Here is a 28000-nt window from a genome sequence, read left to right on the forward strand (position 1 = left end):
AATTTACTTATAGTTTATGATCTGATTTTGTAATTTTATAATTTTGCTAATTTTGTGAAGGTCTGCCTTTAACATTTTTAAATTCTTTATACAAATTATGCATATCGGTATAATCCGAAATCATTTTAATACTATTAAATAATTCATTTCTTATCAATAAACAATATAATATAAATTAAATCTAAATTTTCCAACTTTCCTCTCTAAAATCTCTTCATTATTCAATCACTAATTCAATCAATTAATCATAAATTTTATAAAAATGTCAGAATTATTTGAAAGTTCATACGGAAAAGGTAACGTCAAATTCTTAAAAGTTAAAAAAGATTCCTCAAACCCTAAAATCCAAGATGTTTTAGAAGCTAATGTTCAAGTATTATTAAGAGGTAAATTTGATACTTCATATACTGATGCTGATAATTCATCAATTGTTCCAACAGATACTGTTAAAAACACTATTTTAGTTGAAGCTAAAACTCAAAATGTTTGGCCAATTGAATCATTTGCTGCTCATTTAGCAAAACATTTTGCAAATAAATATGATCAAGTTGAAGGTGTTGAAGTAAATATTGTACAAAGTAAATGGACAAAAATTCAATTAAATGGTAAAGATCATGAACATTCTTTTAAACATGATGGACCAGAAACTCGTCAAACTTATTTAAATTTTGATAAAAAAACCAAAGAATATATATTAAAATCATCAATTAAAGATTTAACTGTATTAAAATCAACAGGATCAATGTTTTATGGATATAATGTATGTGATTATACTACATTAAAACCAACAAAAGATAGAATTTTATCTACTGATGTTTCATCAACTTGGAAATTTGATTCTAAGAAAATCGGTTCATTAGATGATATTATTAATAATGGTTCAATTTTCGATAAAGCTTATAATGAAGCAAGAAATGTAACTTTAGAATTATTTTGTAAAGAAAATTCACCATCTGTTCAAGCAACAATGTATAATATGGCAACAAAAATTTTAGAAAATGTTCCACAAATTGAAGATGTTACTTATGTATTACCAAATAAACATTATATTTTATTTAATTTAGAATGGAAAGGTATAAAAGGTAATGATGAATTGTTTTATCCATCACCAGATCCAAATGGGTTAATTAAATGTACTGTTGGTAGAAAAGGTAGTAAACCAAAATTATAGAGAGAATATCATAGATAGATTATTGTAGTAGTTTAATTCATTAGATTCAATAGAGTGTTTATAAATATTAATAAATTTCATTTCTTTTACTTGGAAAGTTTCTTATCTATTTACTGAAAGTGTTGCAAAAAATAAATTTTACTAAAATAATTTGATGCGGCTTTTGAATCATCGTGAAAAATTACAACCACCATCAAACAAAAAGAATACAAAATGTCTAGAAATATAGTGCTATCGGTGCTAGCTACAGCTGCTATAACTACTATAGCTGTTGAATTATATCACAAATATGTAACACCAACCACTACTAGTCATAAACTTATCAAGACGTCACAAAATTCACAACCTAAACAACATTCAGAAGAACTTATTCGAGAACAATTAGCAAGAAATTATGCATTTTTAACAGAAGATGGTATGACCAAAGTTCGTAATCAGCGAATTATAGTGGTTGGAGCTGGTGGTGTTGGATCTTGGGTAGCTACAATGTTAGCAAGGTCTGGAGTTGAAAATTTAAGAATTATTGATTTTGATCAAGTTTCATTAAGTTCATTAAATAGACATTCTGTTGCTACTTTAGCTGATGTTGGGATATCCAAAGTTGATTGTTTAAAAAATCATTTATTGAAAATTGTTCCTTGGATAAATATAGATGTACATAATAAATTATGGAATTTAGAATCAGCTGAAGAATTATTAGATTTTAATCCAACTTATGTTATTGATTGTATTGATAATTTTGATACAAAATGTGATTTATTAACTTATTGTTATAATAAAAAAATACCAGTAGTATCATCTGGTGGAGCAGCCACAAAATCAGATCCAACAAGAATTAATATATCAGATATTTCTAAAACTGAAGAAGATCCATTATGTAAAAAATTAAGAATTGTGTTACGAAAAAGAGGTATAATTGAAGGAATACCAATGATTTTTTCAGCAGAAAAACCTGATCCAAGAAAAGCTAAACTTTTACCATTAGCAAATGATGAAATAAAAAAGGGAGATGTCGATCAATTATCAGCTCTTAGAGATTTTAGAGTAAGAATTCTACCAGTATTGGGGACAATGCCAGGTATGTTTGGATTAGCTATTGCTTCTTATGTATTAGCAAAAGTATCAGATTATCCAATAGAACCAATTGAAGGTAAAAATAGATATAAATTATATGATGATTTATTACAAAGTATTGCAGGACAACAAACAAGAATTGGGAAAACTGATCAAAGAGTTCAAATATCAATGCTTGATGTTATTTATTTATTGGAAGACGTTTTTAGAGGTAAATCACCTATTTCAAATTATTCAACAAGATTAACTTTAAGTAGATGGGATTCAACAAAGGAAATTAGTTTACAAAATGTTGTTATAATGACTAAAGAAGAACAAAAATTACATGAAAAAAGAGTACTCATAGGTGGTGAACCTTTAGAAGTTGTATACCCAAGAGAAGTAATTGAATTGGTAAATAAAAGATTTAAAGATGAAGCATATTTTTCACAATTTAGATAAAGATAAATAAAAATGTATATTAAAATTAATAGAAAGAATATAATTTTAAATCCGCACCGATAAATTTCTGGAACAAAAAATCAAAATCTCTCTTCATCTTGATTAATTGCTTTAAAACGCCCGCTCAATCTTAGAAACAAGCTAAAGGTTCAAGATGTTTCATTTCAATCCATTGCTTCGAACAATGTTTCGATTCAGACCAACTACGACACCATTTCTAAAAACTAATCCAACTCAATTGTATATAAATTCTATAAAACAATCTTTTAAAAGATATCAATCAACTACTACTACAAACACAAAACCAAAGGCGAAGGGAATAAAAGCATTAATGAAAGAATATGGGTATCCAGCTCTAGGAGTATATTTAGCATTATCAATGATAGATTTACCTATATGTTATGTATTAGTTCATTCAATGGGACAAGAAAAAATTGAATATTATGAAAATAAAATAAAACAACAATTTGGTTATGGTATAAGTGATGAAGAATTATCTAAAAAACAAGCAATAACAAAAATTGAAAATAATATAGAAAATAAAGAATATGAAAAATATCAAAATACTAAAAAAGATAATAATAATTGGTTTACATATATTAAAAATCAATTTTCATGGACTGAATTTGCAATAGCTTATGGATTACATAAATCTTTAATATTTATAAGATTACCAATAACAGCAGCTATAACTCCTGGATTAGTTAAATTATTAAGATGTTGGGGTTTTAGAATTGGTACCGATAAATTAAGTACTACTGCTTCAATAGCAAAAGATTTAGCTAAATCTGGTTATAAAGATATTACTGCTTCAAATCCTAAATTTGGTATTAAACCTGGTAAAAGAAAATGGTGGTGGTTTTTCTAGTTTTGTAAATAGATAGATATTAATACAATAAATAATGACAATTATAAATAAATAAATAAAATATTTCGTTTCATTACAATTTTTATATATAATGTATTCTTTATATATAAGTCTATTTATATTCATTATAACAATTTTTAGGGTAATTAATTTATTTATATTCCTAAAAATTTCTTCATTCTTTCATAAACAAAGAATGAACATGCAACCATTGGAACAACTTTCATATATCCAATACTTAACCCCACGAAAAATCCACGAATTCCATTTTCTTTATATATTAATTTAGCAGTTTGTTTAAAAGTTAAAAATTGTCCTTGATTTATAGCTCCACCAACTTGCATTCTTCTACGTATAACTTCAAATGGATATGCCGCAGTTTGTGAAAATAATCCAGCTAATCCACCTGCAAATAATTGAGCATATGCCTTGAGAGGTTGTCTTGATTCTCTACTTGATTTTTTTGATGAATTTGATAATATTGTTTTTGTTGGTTGTTTATAATTTTGAACAGTATATTTTGCTAAATATTTTGATCTTAAAATATCATGTAATAAATCATGAGTATAAAATGATACTCCTGCATAAGGTATCATTCCTAATATTGTTGGATAAAATCCTCTATAAAAATTACTTATTTTAAGTAGTGGTTTAGGTAAATTAGATCTCATAAATTTTAACCAATTTGGATCATTCAATTTTGATGGTTTGGGATTTTCTTGATAAATCATTAATATTGTTGATAAAATTTTCCCTCTATGATGTGTCATATAATCTAAATGTTTTGGATGTTGAATTAAATGATTTAAATTTTTAGTTTCAAATGCTAATCTTACTCTAATTAAATCTAATGGATATGTGAAAAATACAGATGCTAAACCAGATAATGAACCTGCTAAAAATCTACGACCGGCAGTTTCATATAAATCATTGGGGATTAAAATAGTTCTAATTTGTTCATAAGCTACAAATTTTATAGCAGCATATGGGAAAATTCTTAATAATGTTATTGAATGACCTTGATATAAACCCCAAATCCCATCATTTGACCAAATTCTTTTTGCTGCTTGAATTAATCCATAAAATGTACCTCTATATTTTAAAAATTCAGGATTTGAAGTTTGAAATAATATTTTAATTCTATCTAATGGTGCAACTAAAGTTTTTGCAGCACATCCTGCTACTCCACCTGCAATACCTGATAATATTACATATTTAAAACTTTGTTTATCTAAAACTCTATGACTTTCTATTGGTGTAGATTGATCATTTGAATAAAGTCCTGATTGTGGTATATTTTGGTTATTATTTTGAATATTAGTATTATAATTAAATTGTGTCGGTATTAATGAAGTTATTGATTGATTTTTAGTAGTAGTAGTAGTAGTGGTTGTTGTCATTGAATTATTTTGTATATTATTTCCTTGTATTTGATTATTTGATTCATTTTTATGTAGTATATTATTATTTGACATTCTATAAATATTATATAATTAACATTTGAGGTAATGATATTATTTAAATAGTATATATATAATCAGTTTAAATTAAAAATTTCTAATCAGTTTTGTCTATCAAAGTAAAGTCGAAGTAATAATCTAAAGATAAAAAGTTTTTTAAGTATATTGTGTATTGTAAATAATATTATTTGATTTTTGGTCTAAAATTTTGATAAAAATTTCTTCCCCAGAAAAAATTAAAATTTAAATTTGAAAAGTAAAATAATAATATGAGAATGGAAAATGTGAATTAAAAAAAAAATGTATTATGACTATAGATATTAGTTATCAATAACTACTTGATATAACTATTGATTTCTTTTATCAAATGTTTAGTTTAAAAACTAAAGATGATTTTAATAATACAATTGGAATTTCATATAAATCCGTAATAAAAATGAGACGATGTCAATTTGACATATCTTTTCTTTCAAATAATAATTATTATAATTGTAATAAATCTTTTATATTATCAATATATACTTACAAATAGTTAAACTTTAGATTAGTTATACTCTCAGGTCACAAAATCAAATCAATTAATTCTGGAACTTAAATTTTTCAAAGTTGTATCTTGTAGATGAACCTTTGTTATCTTCAATATTATAATTCTGATATTTGAATCTCGAAGTTTATGTTTAGATTTCAAATACAAATGTCTATGTAGAACAAGATATAAACTTACCATATCCGACGGAGTTTAATTTATCAGGACGGTAGCTACCAAATATTTAGATCTAATTTATTTTGTACTACCTCAAATTAAGTCGCAAGATAGTTCTTTACAAAATTGCATTTTATCAATTTGTTTAGAATTTTGCAATCGCGTAGAAATCTACTTCGAAGTAAAGTAAATTTATATAATTAAGAATTTATTTTTTTTGCTATATAATAGTAATAATAGTTAATAGTAATAATAAAAGTAGTAATACATATTTTTTTTTTTCCTTTTTTTGCTTTTCTGATTTTTCTTTTTTCTTAGTATTATATTCAATTAAATGAATATAATTCTTTTTATGGATTTGTTTCAACAACGACAACAATATCAATTAATGATTGATTATACCAAATTCTTATATGCTCAAGCAGCTGGTGATGCACTACTTGGTGGTCTATAACCGGATGTTCTATCTTTATGATAACTTGATGGTGATCTACCTCTAATAATTAATGGTGGTGATTCAACTGATCCTAATAAAATTGGTTGAATTGAATTACTTTCATCAACTATACCTAATAATTCACAACTTAAAGTAAAATATCTTGCAGCTGTTGAACTTGATTTAACTCTTATTGAACTTGTAAATTGAATTCTTTCAAATCTTGCAACTTTTGATATTGATGAACTTGGATAATTTTTTAATATTGAATTATCTTTATCCATTATATTATAATCTTGATAATATTGATTTCTATCAAAATAAAATACTTTATTCATATTTTCAATTTTATTACCATTTCTTTTATTACAACTTGCTTTTATTGTTTCATGATCTGGTAAATCACCTGGTAATGCTGGATAAATTGGTGGTGGGAATTGTGGACCTTTATCTCTTTTTGCAGTATGTTGAATTAATGATATAGCAATATCATCATCTGAACATTTTGCAACTAATCTAATAGCAAAATAACTAATATTTAATCTTGTTTCTCCTGCATGTTGTTGATGATGAGGATGATGAGGATGATTTTGTGGTTGATTATGAGTTGGAATTTTATTAATTGATGAACCATTATTTAATTGAGATTTATCATAAGTATAATATTGATTATTAATAAATCTATTAAAATCAAAATCTTGTAAATTAAATGATGCACATAAAGTAAAATAATTTCTTTTATAACCAATCCATGTACCAGTTTCTCCCATTTCAAACCCTCTATCAATTCTTGCTGATAAATTTGGGAAAACTTGTAAATCATTAGATTTACAATATAAATTTTGATGTTGTTTAAACATTCCAAATGGTGGTCCAACTTTAAATAAATCACTTGATCTTGGTGCAACTTTTCTATTTGCTGATTCCATCATATCATTATGACTTGCTCTTGCTAACATTTCCATATGATGTTGTTGAGCTAATGAATGAGCATCAATAGCATTTTGATCATGAGTAGTTGAAGGATCAATTGATGAATTATTAGCATGTAATGCTGCTGCTGCAGCTGCTGCTTGTTGTTGTTGTTGTTGCTTTTGTTGTTTTTTAGATTGTCTTGGTTGTCTTGTTGTTGTTGCTGAAGTAGTAGCTGTTGGTTGAGGAGTTGGTTGAGGAGTTTGATGATGAGATAATGATTGACCAATTGAACCACCTAAATGATGATTTAAATGTGGTGGTAAAGGAGCTGGTTGTTGAGGTTGTTGTTGTTGTTGTTGAGGTTGTTGTTGAACACCTTGATGACCTAAATGATGCAATTGTTGTTGTTGAGATTGTTGTTGATAAGCCATTGGATTAAATTGCATATTAAGATGATCATGAGAATTATCATGATTACCAGAAGTTGAAGTATGTAAATGTGGTAACATTTGAGCAGCTGCAGCTTGTTGTTGCGCCTGTTGTTGAGCTTGTTGTTGAGCTTGTTGATAATGTTGTTGATAAGGATTTGGAGTTAATAATTGATGATGCATTTGTTGATGTAATTGTTGTTGAGCTTGTTGAGCTTGTTGAGCTTGAAATTGTTGTTGTTGATAAGGTTGTGGAGTATGAGATTGAGAATAATGTTGTTGTTGTTGTTGATTTGGAATTTGATGAATTCCTTGTAAATGAGACTGTTGTAAAGGTTGTAAATGAGAACCATTTAAATTATTTGTAGTATTATTTGTTAACCCATTACTTGAACCATCATAATTATAAGGATGATGAGTTGAAGTTGAAGGATGAGATAATGGATGTTGTTGTAAAATATGAGGATGTTGTTGCAGTTGTTGTTGAGGAAATTGAGAATGTAATGAAGAATCATTAACTCTTGGAGTTGAATTTGAAGTATTATTACCAGTTATATTATTATTAATACTACTTGAATTTGATTCATGTTTAATATGATGATGTAAATTATTTAATGGAACTGGAGTATTTGATTGAGTATTAGTTGCATTAGTATTTTCATGAGATATATGAGTATCTTCATTTGATAAATTCATCATGTTTTGGTTACCAATAAAAAAAATTTAATCAATGAACACAAACAAAAAAAAATTTTTTAAAGGTATAAAATCTGGTTGATACTTTAAGATTTAATAAAATGAATGGATAGTAACCAAGTTAAACCCAACCTATATGATAAGTTCAATCAAAATGTTATAACAATATTTGATATCAATAATAAATGAACAAAATTTAGTAGTAATTATACGTGTAAAACTCCTTTACTACTACTAATTTATCTAGTTGTTTTTTTGATAATAATAATCTGTATTGTTATTAACCTTCACTTAAATCTTTTGACTTTGATTTGATTACTTAAATTCAATCCTATCAATATATGTTTTGTAATACTTTATTGAAAAAAACAAAAGTACTTTATTAAAATGATTTTGTAATTTTCAATGAACACAATAACGAAAATTTTTTTATTTTATTTTTTTTTTTTTGATGATTTTTTTAAATTTCAACAAACTCAAAACACTTAAGTACTACTGAACTAAAGATAGATCAAAAAAATTTTAATTTATGTTTGTTGTTCAATACAAAAATATATTGGATCTTGGAATATCTTTAACTTCTATTATATACAATAATGTCACTCAATGTATATAATCAATGTAATGAATATTATTGATGTATTATTAATTTATATTGATTGATTGATTAAATGTTGTTGTAAACTTCTTCTTCTTTCAATATTTAATATATAAAAAAATTGGTAACAAAAGAAGAAAAAATGAATTTAAAAAAAAAAAAAAAAAATTTTTGAAATCATACATAAAGGAGTTTAGATTACGTTTTATTATCTAGATAATCAGTTCAANTTATAAGCTATTTATATACAGTATTTAATATATGAGGTAGTGTACTTTTGTAACTCTTCTCTCTTTCTCGCTTTAGTATATTATTATAATTAATACTAAAAACCTATTAACAAATTAGGATGTTAATATAAAGTAGTATTATAAGTAAAAGATGTAATCATTTATTATAGAGTCTCTCAATATAAAGTAAGAGGACTATGTAAAGAAGGTCCCAAAAAAGAATTAGTATAATTTGTTAATTGAAAGATCTATAAATTTGATAATAAATGTAAGATTTTAGTATGAAAAAAAAAATAAAAAAACATTAAATATTATTGGTAGATATATATGATGTCCAATATATATAGTATATATATATATATATATTAACAAAATTTCAGCCTTGTGAATAATAACAAAATAAATTAGATAATGGGATAGGGATTGTAGATCTTAAGGGATTTCAAATTTCATTAATATGTGAGGTATAATTCATGAGTGTATAATACATACGTTAAAGACAGATTGAATAACTTATTATTAGTTCTAATAATATTATTATCATCATCGTCGTCTAAATTTAAAAACTTTACATTTCTAAATTAAACTTTTTATTTGGTTTGGTTGTAAATTAATTTTTGTGATAAATCGACCGTTTTTTTTTTTTTTTATTTTTTTGGTTTTGGGTTTATTAGTTCAATTATTAAGTTAAGTTACTAAGTATATTTTAAAATATAAAGCCTATTATTATTATTATAATATTATGATTATAATATTTTATAAGTAGTTGTACTTAGAAGTTTATGTACCAATTTATCGTATAACATTGATTATATACCTATCATATATATTTGATCAATATTAAATTGAGTAGTCTGTCAAATAATAACAATATTTAGTATGAAACGTATTAAATGGAATACTCGAAATCTTGAAATTTAGTTCCGATGAATTTAATTGGTTAATATAAATTTTTAATTTCCTAACTTCCAAATAAATCATTTGATTTGATTGACATCATTTTATTTTATTTTTTTTAATTTTTTTAAGTTATTTTTTTTTTTTTATTATTTTTTTATTTTAATGAAAATGAAAAATGGATTTACAAAATATTTTTAATTAGGATTCATTTTTCTGTACAAATCTCATCCCTTTAATTTATTATATTTCCTTATTAAATTATAATACTTTTATTATTTAATTTCAAAACAAACTATCACTTGACCTTTACGTCTTAAAAAAAATTAGTAATAGTTTTGGATATATTGATATTAATGTTTTGACAAAAAGATGAAAAAATTAAGACATTCAAATGAATAATAAAATTTCAAAAAATATCAAATTATCTCGGAATTATTTCCAGATTTGAGTGAAAATTTCAGGTTTTTTAAGTTTCATATAATAGCTTATTTTTATTAAGCGTGTTTTATTTTAATAACACAAAATATGTATTTTATTAAATTTATTTAATCGTTCTTAATAAAAAGTAAGTTCACACATAAATTGATCTCAAAGTAAAAAATTTATAATACAAAAAGTATAGAGTGGCTAATTAATTAAATAGATTTATTTCAATTAATTATACTACAGTTTATTTAACAAAAGTAAGAGCTAAAAGTCCAAATATAATTGACCTTTATAAATTCTGTCTAATCTGTGGTAAGTGGAGAAAAAATCGTAACTTAATTTGGATATTGCCCACACGCAGTTTTGATTATTATTATTATTATCGTTAGTATTGTTCTTTTTATTGTTATTTCACTTTGATTCAATGCAATGAAAAGACACGTCTTTTTAATTACGATTTTACAATGAAATATTGTTAATTGTCAATTCGTATGATGAAATTACTCTAGATCTCAAATCTATGGACGCTAGCTTTAACTCAAATATTCTTATTATTTCCTTAAAATCTACAAAATGATTTAAAAAGGTTACTTTAGAATTAATCTAACAAAGCTTGAAATAGAAAGAATTAACGTAAAAATGATCGGATTAATTCCACCACAAACTTAATAATTTTATTACCCATATTTCCCCAAACTAAATCTTAAACTTTACAATTTTTTGTGTTGAATTCAAATGTTATGGAAAAAAACCGTTGGATCACAAGAGAGAGAATTAAAGAATAAAATATTTATTAAAAAAATTCAAATTTACGACTAAAAAATCTTACTTAAAATTGAAGGACAAAATTAGTCAACCAATTTAATTTTACAAAATCAATATAAAGTAGATCTAAATGCAGATACGAGAATAATAGTCTAAGAAAAAGTGAATCTCCACTTAATTGTGCCTCTCTCTTGAAGTATTCATGATATTTAAAACACATATTAAAGATTGAATGTAGTTTCTTATAGTTACAATCAAGATTGGTTTCTTCCAGTATAGTACCTTTTCAAACTGCATTTAAAGACATTGTTAAAATTTACCGGGAGTAATATCTATTTTGGCACGTCCCTCCAAACTTATCATCATTGAAATTCTTTTTTGCAACCAAATTTATTGATTTGTAGTAGCTCGATTCTTAAAACATTCATTGACTATGTTCGACTTAAGCTGAAACAGCTACTAGACCTTGACTCTCAGTCTTACTAGACGAAACTGCGATGATGATTTGTGTGAATCAAGTTTATATATATCGCTTTTCTATACTATTTTAATCTAGAATGTCAGTTTTGTAAATTTGATGACAATGCAGAAGTCGCGTGACAAACTGTCAAAATTTTTACGAAAGTCTAATATCACAATTTATTGCTGTTCGGTTGTTAAATAATTCTCCTATTAAGATTTTATAAAATATACAGTTTTTATGTGGAGATATATGAGTAAGATCTTTTACAGATTATTTAACAATCAAGGTTTAGACCCAAAGCTTTCATTAAACATCTTATGATATTTGTTAACTCAAAATTCTGAATTTTGTAATAGGTTGTGCAGAAAGTCTTTAATTAACCATTTAAAATACTCCATAGTAAGTTTTAAATTTTTATAGAAAAAATAAAAAAAAAAATTTTAAACCAATTTTTGCTTTTTTTACGTGAAACAATAATTAACTTAATCATAACTTTATAAATATATAAAATTATCGAGGAATATAAAGTTACTTTACATTAGTAACACATTTCTTTAAAAATTTGGAGTTGATTATTACAAATACATTTCATTTTTCAAAAGTTTTTTGGTTTTCATTTCATTCATTAACTTAAAATTACTATATGATTCTATTTAAATGCAACAATCACTGACACCTTCTTATAATAAAAAGTCAGTTTCATCAACTTTGAATTCCTCATCTACATCATATAACTCATCATCAACTACAATGACTTCAACGGTTCCATCTAAACCGAAAGTTCAACCACATCAACAACAACAACCAACTTCATATCATCATCATTATCATTTAAATGGAAAAAATGTTAATGGACAACCTTCACAACCATCAACAGCTCAAAATGAGAATGATGAAAAACTAAGTAGTGGCGCTGTTGAACATCATCATCATTATCATCACCATCATCATCATCATTCTTCGCCATCATCAATTTTTCCAACTTCATCAAGTTTGAGAGACATTTTATCTTTAGTTTTTATTACATTATCATTACCACAATCATTATCATTAGTGATATGTGTACTTTATTTAATCTTGGGATCAAATTTTATGGGTGGGAAATTTTTAATTAATTTTTTACTTCCAAATGAACATAAATCTGTTTATAAAGGGTTTCGAAATTTATCATTTTCAGCGATTAAAATTACAATTCTTGATTCAATAATTTACTTAAGTTTGATTAAATTAATAAACAAGAAAAGTTATTTCAATTATTTTATAATATTATCAAAGTCTATAGTATCGAGTGAATTAATTGGATCATCATCAATAAACTATATAAATTCAATATCAACTAAAAAAATTACCACCAAAATACAATATGATGATAAAAATAAAATATTTTTCAACAACAATTTAATTAATGCCATTTTTTGTTTTATCATAATAAATTATATAAATTATTTATTAAATTGGTTTCATTTTACAAACACAACATCATCATTTATAAATTTAATACCTGTAAATAACTTATCATATATTAATAATTATAATTTTAAGGACTATAAAATACAAATTTATTTATTTTTATCAATACATATTATAAATCAAGCATTTTTTTTAAAAAAATCAACAATTATATCAAATTCAATACCAAATATAAGTGATGAAATATCAGTAAATGTTGATGAAAATAAATTATTAGATATTGAAATAAATTTAAAGAATAAAAGCCATTCAAAGAATTCTTCAATTGCATTTAAAAATTTTGAAAATTTTATTGTATCACCATTTAATAGTAAATTAACAAATTTAAAAAATAGAATGAGAGCAAGTTCAATAACCGCAAAACCTATTGTATTACCTAAAACTGCATCAAGTACATCAACAACTTCATCAACTTCTTCAGCAACTTCAAAGTCATTAACTACTACAACAATTTCACCAAATGTTACAATTATTGAAAATACTATAATTATTCAACCATTTTGGTCAATTATTGCTGCTTGTAGAGCCATTTTAAAAAACCCAAATTTGTTTAATGGAGAATCGTCCAGGAAAATCAACGTGGAGGAAACTCCAATGGCCGTGTTGGTTATTGATTCAAGTAAAGTTATTTTGAAGTTTTTATCAGCAACCACTGGGAAAATTAATGTTATTTTAAATAATATCGAATGGTCATATTTCAAGTTGGTGAAGGAAAACAATGAACAATATTTGATTATATATGGATTAACTCCCTTGTTTCAATACGACGTTGAGATCTTTGGTGGTGGTAAATTAATCAATCAGTTGTTAATAAACACTACGGGAGATAATGAAATTATTAACAAGTCATTACCAGAAACATCATCATTAGTTACATTACAAACTTCATTAAATTCCACAATGACAAAATTAAACAATGTTAAATTAAAATTGAAAAAATTTAAAAAGGACGAGAACAAAAAGATTCAAGACATTAAAAATTCAATTGACTTGTTGAAAAATAAGATTTCAAAATATAATTCAAATAAACCGGTTAATGAAAATAGAGTATTTGGTAAAATCAAAGGTTTAAAACATTCAGTAATTCAATTAGAGAATGAAATATCTTCAATACAAGAAGAAATTGAAGCATCACAAAAGGAAGAATCTAAATTGGAATCAAATTTTAAATTAAAAGAGCAAAATAATCAAAATGATATTAAAGAATTGGAAAAAACTTACAATGATTATGAAAACAGAATTAAAGAAGATAAATCAAACCTCACCAAATTAAAACAAGAGCAATCACAATTTGATTTAAAATTATCAAAATTAATTTCAAAACAATCAACAAAACAAGAAGAAATTAAAACATTAAATTTAGAATTGAAAAATTTAAAAAAAACTGAAATATTAAATAAATTTTCCAAAAGAATTAAAAAAATAAATGAAAAATTTGATACCATAATACCTAAAATTATTCATGAGACTGAAATTTTAACTCGTGAATGTTCTGAATTATTAGATGATGATGATTATGTACATGTATAGAACTAAAAAAAAAAAAATCACTTTTATATACTAATATTTTTTTACTCAACTGATTCTCCAATTTTATGAAATCCTCTATTGTAATATAATAACCCACCGGTTTTTTTATCATTAAAATTCAAAATTTTAATTACTTCAATTATCCAAATTTCGTGATCATGTATTGGAATAAATTGATCAACTTTACATATAAATATCAGTTCAACTCCAGTTTTAAGTATTGGTATTTCAACTTTATCATTAATTTTATAATATTCATAATCTTTATCGGTTAATTCATTAAATGGAGTAGTCATTTCATGAAAAACTTCACCATCTTCATCTTGTTGTTTTAATTTATTACCTTTAGCAAAAATTCTTGCAATTTTACTACTTTCTTGTGTAGGTGACATTAAATGAATAGCACAATATTTATTTTCTTTTAATGATATTGAAGTATATGAAGGTAAATGTAAATTAAATTGTAAAAAAGGTTTTGGATAAACAGATAAAGAAACTACTGAACTTAATGTCATTCCATGTAATGTTTTAATTTCTTCCTTTGTAGTTGATGAAGTTAATATCATTGCTTGTGATGCTAATTTTGACATTGTTAGTCGAAATGAATTTGATATTTGTGTATGATGTGAGACATGGTTGAAACGAATTGTTGATGAATTGAATTGACGAAGAAATATTTTCATTTCATTAGTGGCAGTATGTTCTTGTTTTTACAATTGAGTTTTATTTGGTTGTAATGTGATAGATTTAATTTTTCATATTTGTGATAATCAATTATCATATTCGGTGGTTGGAATCCGCACTCACGTGAATTGTTTGGTAGCGTAATTGATCGGACTTGTAAAAGAATAATAAATCTTAATGATTATATAATCTAGCCAAGATTATAAATGAATACAATATGTTACAGATCTTAGATCTTGTGTAACCTGGCAGATTTCTTAGGGTCTACCTGTTATTATTCTCAGATCATAGTTTCAGCTAGCTATTTATATATGATATAATATAATAACTCAATTAAGTTGATCCTTTGATTTTCTCAATTGATAAATTGATTTTTTACAAGGCTTAAAAAATATAAATTAACCGAAATACTTTCTAGTTTGTTTTATATTGTCTCGAAGCGAGTCAAGTATTTAATATTTTCACTGACATTTATTCGATGATGATGTTATTAAGTTCTCGAAGCCATGTGGTAGAAGCCTTGGCTATCAACCGAAGCCAGAAAATTTTCATTAAAAAGATGATCCCTTAATATTTGGAATTATTCCAAAAACAGAAAATTAATTGATCATTTTAAATCAATGGTTCATAACTGTTTTAAAATTTTTAATTTTAAGTAATTTAGCATTTACATTTAAAATTAATTGAAACTTAATAAATACTTTTGATAATAAAACTTAAAATAAAACTAATGATTATAAAAAGGATTTTCAATAGACTTGGACCTTTACTTTTCTTTCTTTTCCATTCAATTATTAAGTAACTACACTATGTTTCAATCGTTTAATATAATAATTTTGTTCTTTATATCAATTATATCTGCAAAAGATGCAGTTGAAGTATTACAATTCGAAAATTTCGGTTATTCTGGATCATATTCAAAAGTTGGTCAAATAAACAATATCTACGAAGATTCATGTTCATGTTCATTAGATTCAACTCCAGTAGCATTTTCAGGTATAAATACTCCATTAAATGAAGAAGTTAGTGTTCATTTTAGAGGTCCTTTGGTATTAAATAAATTTGCATCTTATGTATCTGATGGGTTTAAATATGGTGATGATAATTCAGGTAATTGGAATAGATTGAGTTATTATGATGCTGATGAACAAACAGCTGATAATGTTACATTTTTAACACGTGCTGGTAAAAATTCTTCATGTTTAGGTTTAGGTTTAACTTATGCTGATAAAGATGGTATTTCAAAAGCTAATTCTTCAACTATATTAGCAAAAGATACTTTAATTAATTCAAATGATGAATATGTTATTTTTTCAAATTTAACTTGTCAATCATCTGGTTCAAATAATGATTGTGGAGTTTATAGAACTGACATACCAGCTTATAAAGGGTTCGCTGGTGCTGTTAAAATGTTTTTATTTGAATTCCAAATGCCAAATGAAACTCATACCTCCAGTAAAATTTCAAATTATAACATGCCAGCAATTTGGTTATTAAACGCTCAAATTCCAAGAACTGCTCAATATTCAAATAATGTAAATTGTTCATGTTGGAGATCAGGTTGTGGAGAATTTGATATTTTTGAAATTATGAATACAACTGAATATTTACATTTATATAGTACTGTTCATGATTATCAAGGTACTGATCAAATAGAAACTGGATTAGCTATAAGTGATTATATTGAAAGAGATTTGAGTGGTACAATGGTTGGTGGTGTTGCTTTTGATTCAAATGGTGATGTTACTGTTTGGATTTCAAATTCAACTTCTTTTGATCAATCAGTTAATGCAAGTTCTGTGAATTCTTGGATTAAAAATGATAAAGATTCTGCTACAACTACTTTATCTTCAGCTTCTTTAGCAAGTGCAACCGGTGGTAGTAGTTCAAGTAAAAAGGGAGATGGTATGAGTTATAAACCATCAATTTTGATGAATTTGGTTGCGTTATTGACAATGTGGATTTTATAGATATTTATTGGTAGTTAGTCAATATAATTTATTTGGGTTTTGTAATAAATTGAGAGTAGTCTTGTACTCTATGTGTGTATTAATGCTATAAGTTACTTTACATGTATTTGTCGGTTGAAATTTTTCGAGATTCGTTGATGCAATTGTCAATGCAATTGTCTTTAATAAATTATTTTGATGACCAGCAACCAAAATCATAGTCAGTGCAAATGCAGCTAATTCTTGAGCTAAGTTCCTAAGTTTCATAGACCTTTGTAATCAATATACCTTATGATGAGTTGTGATAGTATAGGATTTTCTTTAAAAGTTATGAACAAATCCTCCTTCATATTAAAAGCCGATTTATTGACATTAAGAGTTTCGCCATCCCATTTTGTTTCTCCTTCAGTGAGTTTTATTCCATCACCTTCACCTTTTTTTATATCTCCCATGTACTTCTCTATCTCATCTCTATATAATTGATCGATTTTTTCAACAATATTCTCTACAAATTCTATTTGAACTTTCAGAAATTGTTTATCCGGATGAAATGGTCTATACTTACTCACTATCTTCTTAGATTGTAGTATTGATTGAATATACTTTTTGTTATTGGATATTAATCTAGTTGGTTCGTTAATTTCAGTAATATTTGGTTTTAATTTAATCACATTTTTAATTTTTTCATCCTTGATTTCAGATAATCTAATTGCATTCCCCATAGGTAGTACAGTATTTATTGAATTAGCATCAGTTTTGATTAATGATTGAACGTATGAATTTGTTTCAAGTTCCTCCCTGTTATAATATTGATTTTGTAGTAAATCACTACAATGCTTTTTGGGTACGTCTTTTAACCATTTGTTTGGGTTTGTAAGTAATGGATTTTTAAAAATTAATTGTTGTCGTGACATCAGTGTACATTAAATCAATTAATTTTCGAAATTTGTTTGTTTCGGAATTTTCTCTCTGAAAATCGTTGTTATCAGTTAATCTATAATTCTCGTAAATTTGTTTCAAGATTTTTTTATATTTTCTTTTTTTTATTGTTTTAAGTTTTGTTTCATAATTTATTTTTTAATGCAATTATGAAACTTGAATAAAATACAAATTGACATGCAATGCATTGCTTATTTTAATTCGCTGTTCTATATAAAGTGAAAGGGTGTTTTCTTATTTTTCAAATTCTTTACTTTTTGAAATGTTTTTCAGCTCATCATTCATTCATTAAAATAGCCAACTTTTTACATTCATTATGATCCAACTTTTACTTTCATTAATTTTTTATATCTCAATATGTTCATCAGCACCATTAATAATCAAAACTGTTGTTGTCACTGCCCCCATGGAATATGTTACTGTTACCGTTGGTTATACTCCATCTCCTACTTCTACACAAATTCCTACAACTCCAGAGACAATTTTAGTTCAACCTACCAGCTTAAATTTATTTGATGCTATACAATCTGTACAATCCGAGTTCTTTAATTCCAAATCTCGATATTCAGTAGTACTTGAAACAGTTACAGCACCAATATCATCTCAATATCAATCATCAACAACTACAAATCCATCAACTTCAACCCCGTCACTGTCATTTTCAACATCAACTTTACAACCAATTCCATCCTCATCATCAATAAATTTACAAATAGTGTCACCTTCACTATCATCAATATATACTTTTTCTACCTCAACAACCTCATCTTTAATCACCTCATCCTCAGCAAGCTCATCTTCAGCAAGCTCATCTTCACCAAGCTCATCTTCACCAAGCTCATCTTCACCAAGCTCATCTTCACCACCACCAACAGAAACATCTCAATCTAATCCAATTCTTTCTAAAGTAGTTTCTTCAACTCCTCAATCTGGTTATTCGTACATGTCCACCATTAACAGATTATGGCAAAGATTTTGGCAAAACGGTAAATGGAATCAAAATGATGTTATTTGTGAAAATGCTTCATATGTCACTCCACCTCTTTGGAGTTTGGCTGTTTTAGGTAAAGCTATAACAAATACGGGTGACTCGAGTGGTATCAACACAGTTATAAATAGTATTTTAGATTATCATGATCAAGCAACTGGTGCATTTAGTGATCAGCCAAAAACTGGAACATTTTACACTGACGATAATGCTCAACTAATGTGGGTTTTCACTGATGCTTATAAAATTACCAATAATCAACAATATTTAACTTGTGCTGAAGGGATAATGAACTACCTCAAAACTCAAAATTTTGAAAATACTGGTGGTATAGTTTGGCAAAATGATCAAAATTATATAGCTTCTATCTCAACTGTTGAAACTGCATTAGCTGCTGTTAGATTATATGAAGTCAATGGTGATGAGTCTTTAATTGATTTAGCAAATAAATGTATGAAATTTATGTTTGATCATTTTCAAGATCCTAATGATAAATTATTTTATGATGGCTTGGATAAGACAGCTTTTGCGTCAGTTAATAAAGGTAAGTTATCATATACTGTTGGTTGTGCTATCAGTACATTATCAAAATTGTATAAATTAAAAAATGATATCAGCGCTTTAACTAAAGCATTGGAGTTAGCAACTGCTGCAACTAATATCAATGGTGCATTTTATACTGGTGAAAAAATCTGGAATAATAGTTTACAATATTCACATTTATTATTTGCTGGTTTTGGTGATGCTTTCCAATCAAGTTCTCAATTTGATCAATTTAAACCAGAAGTTACAAGACAAGCTAATTACATTTATCAATTTTTACAAGATCCACTGGATTCAAATCTTTATTTTGATTCAATCAATGTTGGTACCACAAATACTTTTAATAAATTTGCTCAAACTTTTCAAGTTGATTCAAATTATACTCCAAGTACTAGTATATATTGTAACAACAACCCCAATGGACCAACAAGTAAAAGCTTTTTAACAAATGCTAGTGCTGCTCAGATATTATATCAATTAGCAAAATATTAAACAATTTATTTTAAACTTTATTTTTAGTTTTGTGTATGTTTCAAAATGTGTTACTTTGTGTGTGTATGATTTTTTTATCTTATCAATAAAGTATTAGATACCCTTACGATCTTTCTTTACCATGCTTCCTCTAATCTTACTTCAATTCTGGTTAGTTTGTGTTGTTTCCCCTTTGTCACTTCTCAATCAAGTTGTGAAAGGTCAAACTCAAGTTTATAATTACCAACAAACTATTAAGAAATTATGGGGTAGATTTTTTGAATATGACAAAATTACTTGGAATTATAATGATAATATTTGTCAAGATAATGCTTATGAGATACCATCCTTATGGGATACTGCAGTAGTTGGCAAGGCTATAACTAATTTAAATTCGATTAAAACTCTTAAAAATCTTATAACTGCAATTTTACAATATTATGATCCAACAACTGGTGCTTTTGCTGGCTATCCCAATTCAACAGATATATATTCAGATGATAATGCTCGAATTTGTTGGGTTTTCATTGATGCTTATACTATTAGTCAAGATGATAAATACTTAGGTTATGCTGAAGGTATAATGAAATACTTGAAAACTCAAAACTTTAATGATACTGGTGGAATCATTTGGCAAAATGATCAAAATTACATTGCTTCCATTTCTACGGTTGAGACTGCATTAGCTGCTGTTAGATTATATGAAGTCAATGGTGATGAATCTTTAATTGACTTGGCACATAGATGTTTGAAATTTATGTTTGATTATTTTCAAGATCCTAATGATAAATTATTTTATGATGGTTTGGATAAAACAGCTTTTGCATCAGTTAATAAAGGTAAGCTATCGTATACAGTTGGTTGTTGTTTAAGTTTGTTATCAAAATTATATTTAATTGAAAAAAATAAAATTTATTTGAACAAAATTTTTGAATTAGCGACCGCTGCTACCAACCGATCTTGTGGTTTGTATACAAATACAATTTGGAATAATAGTTTACAAAATTCCCATTTATTATTTAACGGATTTAGAGATATATTTCAGATTGGTTCGCAATTTGATCAATTTAAACCAGAAGTTTTTAGACAAGCTAATTACATATATCAATTCTTACAAGATCCAAAAGATAAATATTTCTATTTTGATCTGGTTGATTGTGGTTATAAATTAATTTATTCGAATTTTGCATCTAAATTTAATATTACAAATTATGAGTTTATTGAAAATCCAAACTACTTTTGTAATGGTAATTTATCAAGTCCTACGAAAAAAAGTTTGATAACCAATGCTAGTGTTGCTCAAATTTTATATAGTTTAAGTAATATGTAGAGTCTAAAAGAATTGTGGATTTTCATCGGTTGAAGCACCCGTTAAAAAGCCCGATTGACTAATTTGCTAATTGGATCTATTAATTAGTTGATTTGTGAGCTAAAATAAATATGTTATCTTAGATTTCTAAATTTGTTAACTTTACACAAAGTCTTATATACAGTCTTAATATTTGAAACAATAGATTTTATGAATTGGTAGCCACATTATTTGTAGTAATTTTGATTCTTATTGTTGTAGCAAAACGAAATTAATTAGACATGCTTCAAACCGATGGAGGACTATGAATACTATGGCATTTTGAGTAGTAACTATATAATGAAGATGACAGAATCCATTATCTCAAAGTATGACAGCTGTCAAATTAACAACAACAACTAAATGGAGCCAACATTAAATCAAGTTACTGGGTATTGCGTTATCATTTTTGGAAGTTTATTTTTCATAATTTTGATAAATTCAATTACATACATTCAAAATAAATATACAGGAAATGATTCAAGAAAAGCTGAAGAGTTTGTGAATGCTAATAGAAATGTGGGTTTTGGATTAATGGTAGCCTCAATTACAAGTAATTGGACCTGGTCTTTAACATTATTGGAAAGTTCAGTTAAAGGATATACTATAGGTGCAAGTGGAGGTTATTTTTATGCAATTGGAGGATTATTACAAGTGTTTTTATTTGTAATATTATCATCAAAGATTAAAATGAATTGTAATCTTTTAACAACTTTTGTTGAAATGGGTTATTTTAGATTTGGAGTCGCAGGTCATTTGAGTTTTTTATGGTGTGGATTTGTATGTAATGCTATAGTTAGTGCATGCATTCTTCTTGGTGGATCATCTGTATTTACTGCTATTACTGGTATTAATCAATATGCTGCATTATTTTTAATTCCGTTTGGTTGTGCATGTTATATAAGTTTTGGTGGTTTAAGAGCAACTTTTATTTCAGATGCTACACATACATGTATCATTTTAATCTTTATCATAGTATTTGTTATTAAAGTTTACTTTGGAAATGACAAAATTGGTTCTACTGAGAAAATTTGGGAAGCTTTAAATACATTACCTTCGGTTGAAGGAAATTTTCATGGACTGTACCTAACTTTCAACTCAAAATCAGCAGCAGTATTCTCAATTATCAGCGTCATACTGGGTTTAGGTTTGGTGATTAATGATGAATCATATTTCAGTCGTGCAATCGCTAGTAACGAGAGGCATGCATCTAAAAGTTACTTTTTTGCATCACTTTGTTGGTTTTGCATTCCATTTGCTATGGGTATGATTGGAGTTGCCGCCAAAGCCCTTTCAATTTATTCAGATTTCCCCACATTAAGTGAACAAGAGGTTGGAGAAGGTTTACCAGCTGTTGCTACAATAGTTTACTTAATGGGCAAGTCAGGATCAGCTATGTGTTTGATAATGATTTTTTTCTCCGTTACCTCTTCCTTTTCAGGTGAGTTGATAGCAACCTCAACATTAATTTCAGTTGACATATTTAAACGTTATTATAAATCGGATGCAACTCCTCAACAAGTTGTAAAAGTGGCCAAAATAAGTGTTTTTTTGTGGGCTATATTTTCATCATGTTTGTCATCAATTTTTTACGGAGCTGCAAAAATTAATATGGGCTGGTTATTTAATTTTCTTGGAACGAGCACTGCCAGTGGTGTTGTGCCTATCATTCTTCTGGTAACTTGGAAAGATATCAATAGAGCTGGTGCGGTTGGTGGATGTATTGGTGGAATGGTTTTGGGAATAACTGCATGGCTAGTCATGTGCAAAGCTTATTTGGGAGAGATCACAGTCACTAACTTATCAAACCAATGGGTCTCATTCACTGGTAATGTAACATCATTAGTGTTGGGAGGAGTTATATCGGTTTCATTATCTTTGATATGGCCAGCTAATTTTGATTTTGATAAAACAAGAAATAGGACTACTTTGGAAGAGAATACAGAGGAGATCAAAAAGGAAAAAGAAGTTGAAGAAGTAGAAAGTCTGGCAACTCCTAATAAGACTGAAAAAATTGAGAAAGCACCAGAAGTCTTAATGCATGTTGATACCGAATCAAATAGCTCAGACTTAAGTATAAAAGCAAGACCTGAAATTGATCAAAAGTACTTGAGACACCAATATAAAAAATACCGTGGATTGGCTGCTCTATTATCATTCATTATGGTCATAGTTATTCCAGTGCCATTGTGTTCTTCTCCATATGTCTTCAGTCCAAAGTTTTTATTAGGTTTTATGATTGTTATACTTTTATGGTTATTCTTCTCCTTCTTTTTTGTTGTAATTTTACCGGTGATTGAATCAAGAAAAAGTATTTGGAGGATTATCAAAACTTTGATCATAAAGAAGAAGTAAAGGTTTTTTTGGAGGTTAAATTATTAATAGAGTAGTAATAGAAGTAAATAGATGAAATTTTTAATAACAACATTTAATGATATTAAAGCACTTTAACTTCTGCCTAATTTTAATGTCTCGTTCACTAAACAAGAAATTTGGTTGCAAAATGAAGTTTCAGCTTTTGATTTCTCGTTCTGCATATAGATCAAAAATAAATATAAATTTATTTTAATATCATCTCACATATAAAATGAACTACAACGTACTTTTATCATCAAATCATCACACAATCATTAAACATGAGTACTATATCATTAGAAAAACTACTAGACAATCCTCAAGATATATTCAAACTACAAAATGATAAATCAGTCAAAGAAAATCTTTTCAATGAACTAACAAAAAGTATAATAAATCCAATAGTGAAAGATTATTCTGTTTTAGATGAAATATATATAAATGGACTAGATTCATCTCAAGTCTTTGGGCAAACTAAAATGGTACTAGATGGAATTGGGAGACAATTATTGGGAGAAGACATACCTAGTATAAAGGAAAGCATAGTGGAAGAAGAAGAAGAAGAAGAAGAAGTAGAAGAAGAGGATGAGGAAGAATTAAATGATCAAGATGATGAAGTAGATATAGATGGGGAAGAGTTAGTCCAAGAAGATGAACTGGAGGAAGTCTCCGAGGATGAAGAGGATTTTGATTTAAAGGGAAATGAAGTAGACTCAGAGGAAAACGAAAAATTTGATGATGACAGAGAAACATTAGTTGAAAGTGAGGAAGAAACAAATGAATCGGGAGCCAAAAAAGATGGATTTGGATTAAATGATGGATTTTTTGACTTAGATCAATTTAACAAACAAATACTAGCAATGGAGAAAGAGCCAGAAGATGATGAAGAAATAGATTATTTTGGGAACATGAGTGAAGATGAAGAAGATGAAGAAGAAATGGATTATTACAATGATTTTTATGATAAACCTGGCCAATTCACTAAAAAGAACCAACCAATACCACAACCACCAGAAGACGAAGAAATAAGTGAAAGTGAATTTTTAGATGATGACTACGATAAAGCAGTTGAATCGGCTAGACTCGATTTATTTGCAGAGGAAGAAGCACCACAAAAAGAAAATTTATCATCATTTGAAAAACAACAAAGATCGTTACAACAAGAAATAGCAAAATTAGAAGCTGAATTAGTTGCAGATAAAAAATGGACATTAAAGGGAGAAATAACGTCAAATGATAGACCGAAAGAATCATTACTTGAAGAAAATGAATTATCTTTTGATCGTACTGCAAAACCAGTTCCAACAATAACTGAAGAAATTACAGAATCAATAGAGGACCTTATAAGGAAAAGAATCAAAAACGATGAATTTAATGATTTACCAAAAAGAATAATTACCGATTTATCAAGATTTCATAAGGGTCCACAAGCAGAAGTTTCAGAACAAAAATCATCAAAATCATTAGCTGAATTATATGAAGATGAATACAATGACATTGATGCACAACAAGAAGAATTAAACGAAGAGGAAAAACGTCAACATGAAGAAATTTCAGGTTTGTTTACCAATGTTATACATAAATTAGATGCATTATGTTCAGCTCATTTTATACCAAAACCTCATCAAAGTAAAAATATTGAAATTAAAGTTACAGATTCAAGCCCTGCGGCTATAAGTATGGAAGATGCTCAACCATTACATGTATCAAGTGAATCAAGATTAGCACCACAAGAAATTTATAAAATTGGTGATGATTCTAAAGGTGGTAATGGACCAAAAGGTAAATCAGAAGTATTATTAAAATCAGGATTATCATATTCAAAAGATGAATTAGATCGGGATGAAAAACAGAGGCTTAGAAGAGCGAATAAAAGAAAGAAATCTAAAATTTACAAAGAAAGAGAAGAAAATAAAAGACAAAGAACAATACAACAACCATTATCAACATCAAAAAGAAGTTCAAATAATGATGTTATTAATACATTATCAAGAGCTAAAAATATTACAGTTGTTGGTAAAAAAGGTGAAAAAACTGATATTAAAGGTAATTTGAAAAAAGCAATTGGCCCACAAACTTCAAATAATTTTAAATTGTAGTTTAGTTTAGTTTAGTTTAGTTTAAAGCCATGTTTATATAATATTTAGTGTAATTCATCGGTTATAAATTTTTTATTTTTTTATTTTTATTATCCGCAAATATATTAATTATCTTTGATACGCGTGGATTATTAAATCACATTATATATATATACATGTATGAATATAGAAACACATCTTAAATTTATTGAATTTTACAACCAAATAATCAAAGATGATTACTTTAGAATTCTTTTTGAAAATATTAACTTTACCTTATCCTATAATTAAATCTATTATACAATATTATACTACTGGTACAATTTATTCCAAAACAAATTCAGAATTCAAAAATTCATTATGGAAAAATGTTTTATTATCAATTGAATATCATGTTTCAGGTAATTATCAAAAAAGTGATATGAGAGCTGTAGTTTATCAACCTATAAATAAAGTAATATCTAAATTTAAAAAACATCCATTAGCTTTACCACTCAATGAATTTGGTGAGAAATTTGATGAATATAGTTATTGGATTCATAAATGTGATAAACCAAAAGATAAACAAAATGTTATAATATATATTCATGGTGGTGGTTATATGTTAAATTTATTTGAATCACAATTTGTTTTCATTTCTGCATTACATTATTCTTTAAATGATAAAGCTTCAGAAAATTCTTCAATTTTAGTTATTGATTATTCTTTAACTATGTTTGATCATGAATTTCCAACTCAATTAATAGAATGTTTGAGCACTTATTCAAATTTAATTAAAGACGGTTATAAAAATATAATGTTACTTGGTGATTCAGCTGGTGCTCATATGTCATTATCAATAGCGAGAGCTATTGCATATCCTGAAGAAGCTTTAACTCAATTTGAACATGCAGGTAGATCCATCAAGTTTGATTTATCTGCGTTACCTCAACCAAAAGCATTAATATTGGATGCACCATGGCCTGAACCATGTACAAAAAGAGCAGTTGCGTCAAAAAGAGGTATTAATTGTTATGGAGATTTAGGATCAATGGAAACAAATATGGGAGACTATTATTGTGGCAAGAATGATAAAAATTTTATAAACAATTTCTTAACTTTTACAAATACAAATTGGGAAGATCATTGGAAAAAAGTTATACCAATAAATAATGGAAACACAATAATAATAGTGGGGGAAAGAGAAGTTTTAAGAGATGGAGTTGAAGAATTTTATAATATCATAAATAAAAAGGGAAGTATTGATTATTATGTTGAACCAGGTGGAATTCATGCAGGTGTTGTATATGTTGAAAGTTTAGATTATATTAGTAAAAAAGGTGCTAAAAAGGCTTTAAAGGGGGATTTTAAAGGTAAATATGGTTTTAATTTGATTTCAAAATTTATAAATGACCGAGTATAGAATTATAGATGCGAATAGAATTATAGATGAGATTAGAATGTATAGAAATATAGAACAACTAGAGTATAAATTAGTGGAATGAGAAAATTAATATAGAATAAAGAATTAGAAAGTGCTGCTGTTTCAGATATAATTTTTCGATGAATCAGATAGACCCACCAACATCGACCAAAACATTTTTGAAATTTGATCCAGTGGTATAGTGGTCAGTATGTTCCGTTCACACTTTTTTGGAAGTCCGGGAAGGTCCCGAGTTCAAACCTCGGCTGGATCAGGTTGAGGAATTTTTTTTGCAACTTCAACTACTACAGTAGGTGTGAAATGTTCATTTTTATTGAGTTAATCATTATTGTCAATTGTATTGTAAATTATTGCAATCAAAAGTGTAAAAAGTATTTCTTTGCATTAGTGCATCAAAAATTAAATTTTACCCCCTAACTTTTTTTTTCCAATACTTTGTATGTCTATTACTTTTTTTTTCAAAACATTTAGCGATCATTGAGTGTCTATCTAGCTTGCCATATTCAAAGTAATAAAAATCAGTTTACATTATATGATCTAATAAATCTTTCAAAGGTTAAAGTCAAAATAAAACTGTCTCTTTTTGCTAATTAATGAGCTATTACAGAAACCTCTGACTGATTTGAAGTATGTGAAGTACGAAATAGA

The 28000-nt window shown here is 26.8% G+C and overlaps 14 protein-coding genes across 14 annotated transcripts; 10 read left to right on the plus strand and 4 right to left on the minus strand. All coding sequences in view use genetic code 12, as the record gives it.

Moving 5' to 3' along the window:
- Positions 1-262: 262 nt before the first annotated feature.
- Positions 263-1171, plus strand: KGF54_005053 (uncharacterized protein; the record flags this gene model as incomplete). The annotated part of the gene is made up of 1 exon (XM_051765819.1): positions 263-1171. The coding sequence occupies one exon, from the start codon at positions 263-265 to the stop codon at positions 1169-1171; it is 909 nt and encodes a 302-aa protein (XP_051619094.1).
- Positions 1172-1384: 213 nt separating this feature from the next.
- KGF54_005054 (tRNA threonylcarbamoyladenosine dehydratase) lies at positions 1385-2686 on the plus strand (the record flags this gene model as incomplete). Its single annotated transcript, XM_051765820.1, has 1 exon — positions 1385-2686. The coding sequence occupies one exon, from the start codon at positions 1385-1387 to the stop codon at positions 2684-2686; it is 1302 nt and encodes a 433-aa protein (XP_051619095.1).
- A 184-nt stretch (positions 2687-2870) lies between these two features.
- Positions 2871-3554, plus strand: NAT2 (Nat2p; the record flags this gene model as incomplete). The annotated part of the gene is made up of 1 exon (XM_051765821.1): positions 2871-3554. The coding sequence occupies one exon, from the start codon at positions 2871-2873 to the stop codon at positions 3552-3554; it is 684 nt and encodes a 227-aa protein (XP_051619096.1).
- A 155-nt stretch (positions 3555-3709) lies between these two features.
- Positions 3710-4954, minus strand: LEU5 (coenzyme A transporter; the record flags this gene model as incomplete). The annotated part of the gene is made up of 1 exon (XM_051765822.1): positions 3710-4954. The coding sequence occupies one exon, from the start codon at positions 4952-4954 to the stop codon at positions 3710-3712; it is 1245 nt and encodes a 414-aa protein (XP_051619097.1).
- Positions 4955-6134: 1180 nt separating this feature from the next.
- Positions 6135-8195, minus strand: NDT80 (transcription factor; the record flags this gene model as incomplete). Its single annotated transcript, XM_051765823.1, has 1 exon — positions 6135-8195. The coding sequence occupies one exon, from the start codon at positions 8193-8195 to the stop codon at positions 6135-6137; it is 2061 nt and encodes a 686-aa protein (XP_051619098.1).
- A 4036-nt stretch (positions 8196-12231) lies between these two features.
- EMC9 (Emc9p) lies at positions 12232-14574 on the plus strand (the record flags this gene model as incomplete). Its single annotated transcript, XM_051765824.1, has 1 exon — positions 12232-14574. The coding sequence occupies one exon, from the start codon at positions 12232-12234 to the stop codon at positions 14572-14574; it is 2343 nt and encodes a 780-aa protein (XP_051619099.1).
- Positions 14575-14615: 41 nt separating this feature from the next.
- On the minus strand, positions 14616-15164 carry KGF54_005059 (uncharacterized protein; the record flags this gene model as incomplete). The annotated part of the gene is made up of 1 exon (XM_051765825.1): positions 14616-15164. The coding sequence occupies one exon, from the start codon at positions 15162-15164 to the stop codon at positions 14616-14618; it is 549 nt and encodes a 182-aa protein (XP_051619100.1).
- A 903-nt stretch (positions 15165-16067) lies between these two features.
- On the plus strand, positions 16068-17228 carry PGA52 (Pga52p; the record flags this gene model as incomplete). The annotated part of the gene is made up of 1 exon (XM_051765827.1): positions 16068-17228. The coding sequence occupies one exon, from the start codon at positions 16068-16070 to the stop codon at positions 17226-17228; it is 1161 nt and encodes a 386-aa protein (XP_051619101.1).
- Positions 17229-17470: 242 nt separating this feature from the next.
- On the minus strand, positions 17471-18121 carry KGF54_005061 (uncharacterized protein; the record flags this gene model as incomplete). The annotated part of the gene is made up of 1 exon (XM_051765828.1): positions 17471-18121. One exon carries the CDS (start codon positions 18119-18121, stop codon positions 17471-17473), a length of 651 nt encoding a protein of 216 aa, XP_051619102.1.
- A 341-nt stretch (positions 18122-18462) lies between these two features.
- Positions 18463-20169, plus strand: FAV3 (Fav3p; the record flags this gene model as incomplete). The annotated part of the gene is made up of 1 exon (XM_051765829.1): positions 18463-20169. One exon carries the CDS (start codon positions 18463-18465, stop codon positions 20167-20169), a length of 1707 nt encoding a protein of 568 aa, XP_051619103.1.
- Positions 20170-20290: 121 nt separating this feature from the next.
- Positions 20291-21478, plus strand: KGF54_005063 (uncharacterized protein; the record flags this gene model as incomplete). The annotated part of the gene is made up of 1 exon (XM_051765830.1): positions 20291-21478. The coding sequence occupies one exon, from the start codon at positions 20291-20293 to the stop codon at positions 21476-21478; it is 1188 nt and encodes a 395-aa protein (XP_051619104.1).
- A 381-nt stretch (positions 21479-21859) lies between these two features.
- DUR4 (Dur4p) lies at positions 21860-23851 on the plus strand (the record flags this gene model as incomplete). Its single annotated transcript, XM_051765831.1, has 1 exon — positions 21860-23851. One exon carries the CDS (start codon positions 21860-21862, stop codon positions 23849-23851), a length of 1992 nt encoding a protein of 663 aa, XP_051619105.1.
- Positions 23852-24132: 281 nt separating this feature from the next.
- Positions 24133-25950, plus strand: MPP10 (rRNA-processing protein; the record flags this gene model as incomplete). Its single annotated transcript, XM_051765832.1, has 1 exon — positions 24133-25950. The coding sequence occupies one exon, from the start codon at positions 24133-24135 to the stop codon at positions 25948-25950; it is 1818 nt and encodes a 605-aa protein (XP_051619106.1).
- A 214-nt stretch (positions 25951-26164) lies between these two features.
- On the plus strand, positions 26165-27331 carry KGF54_005066 (uncharacterized protein; the record flags this gene model as incomplete). Its single annotated transcript, XM_051765833.1, has 1 exon — positions 26165-27331. The coding sequence occupies one exon, from the start codon at positions 26165-26167 to the stop codon at positions 27329-27331; it is 1167 nt and encodes a 388-aa protein (XP_051619107.1).
- Between the last annotated feature and the right edge of the window lie 669 nt (positions 27332-28000).

The sequence above is a fragment of the Candida jiufengensis genome (assembly GCF_024610255.1).
Source record: "Candida jiufengensis strain CBS 10846 chromosome Unknown scaffold1, whole genome shotgun sequence".
Taxonomy (NCBI): Eukaryota; Fungi; Ascomycota; class Pichiomycetes; order Serinales; family Debaryomycetaceae; genus Lodderomyces; species Lodderomyces jiufengensis.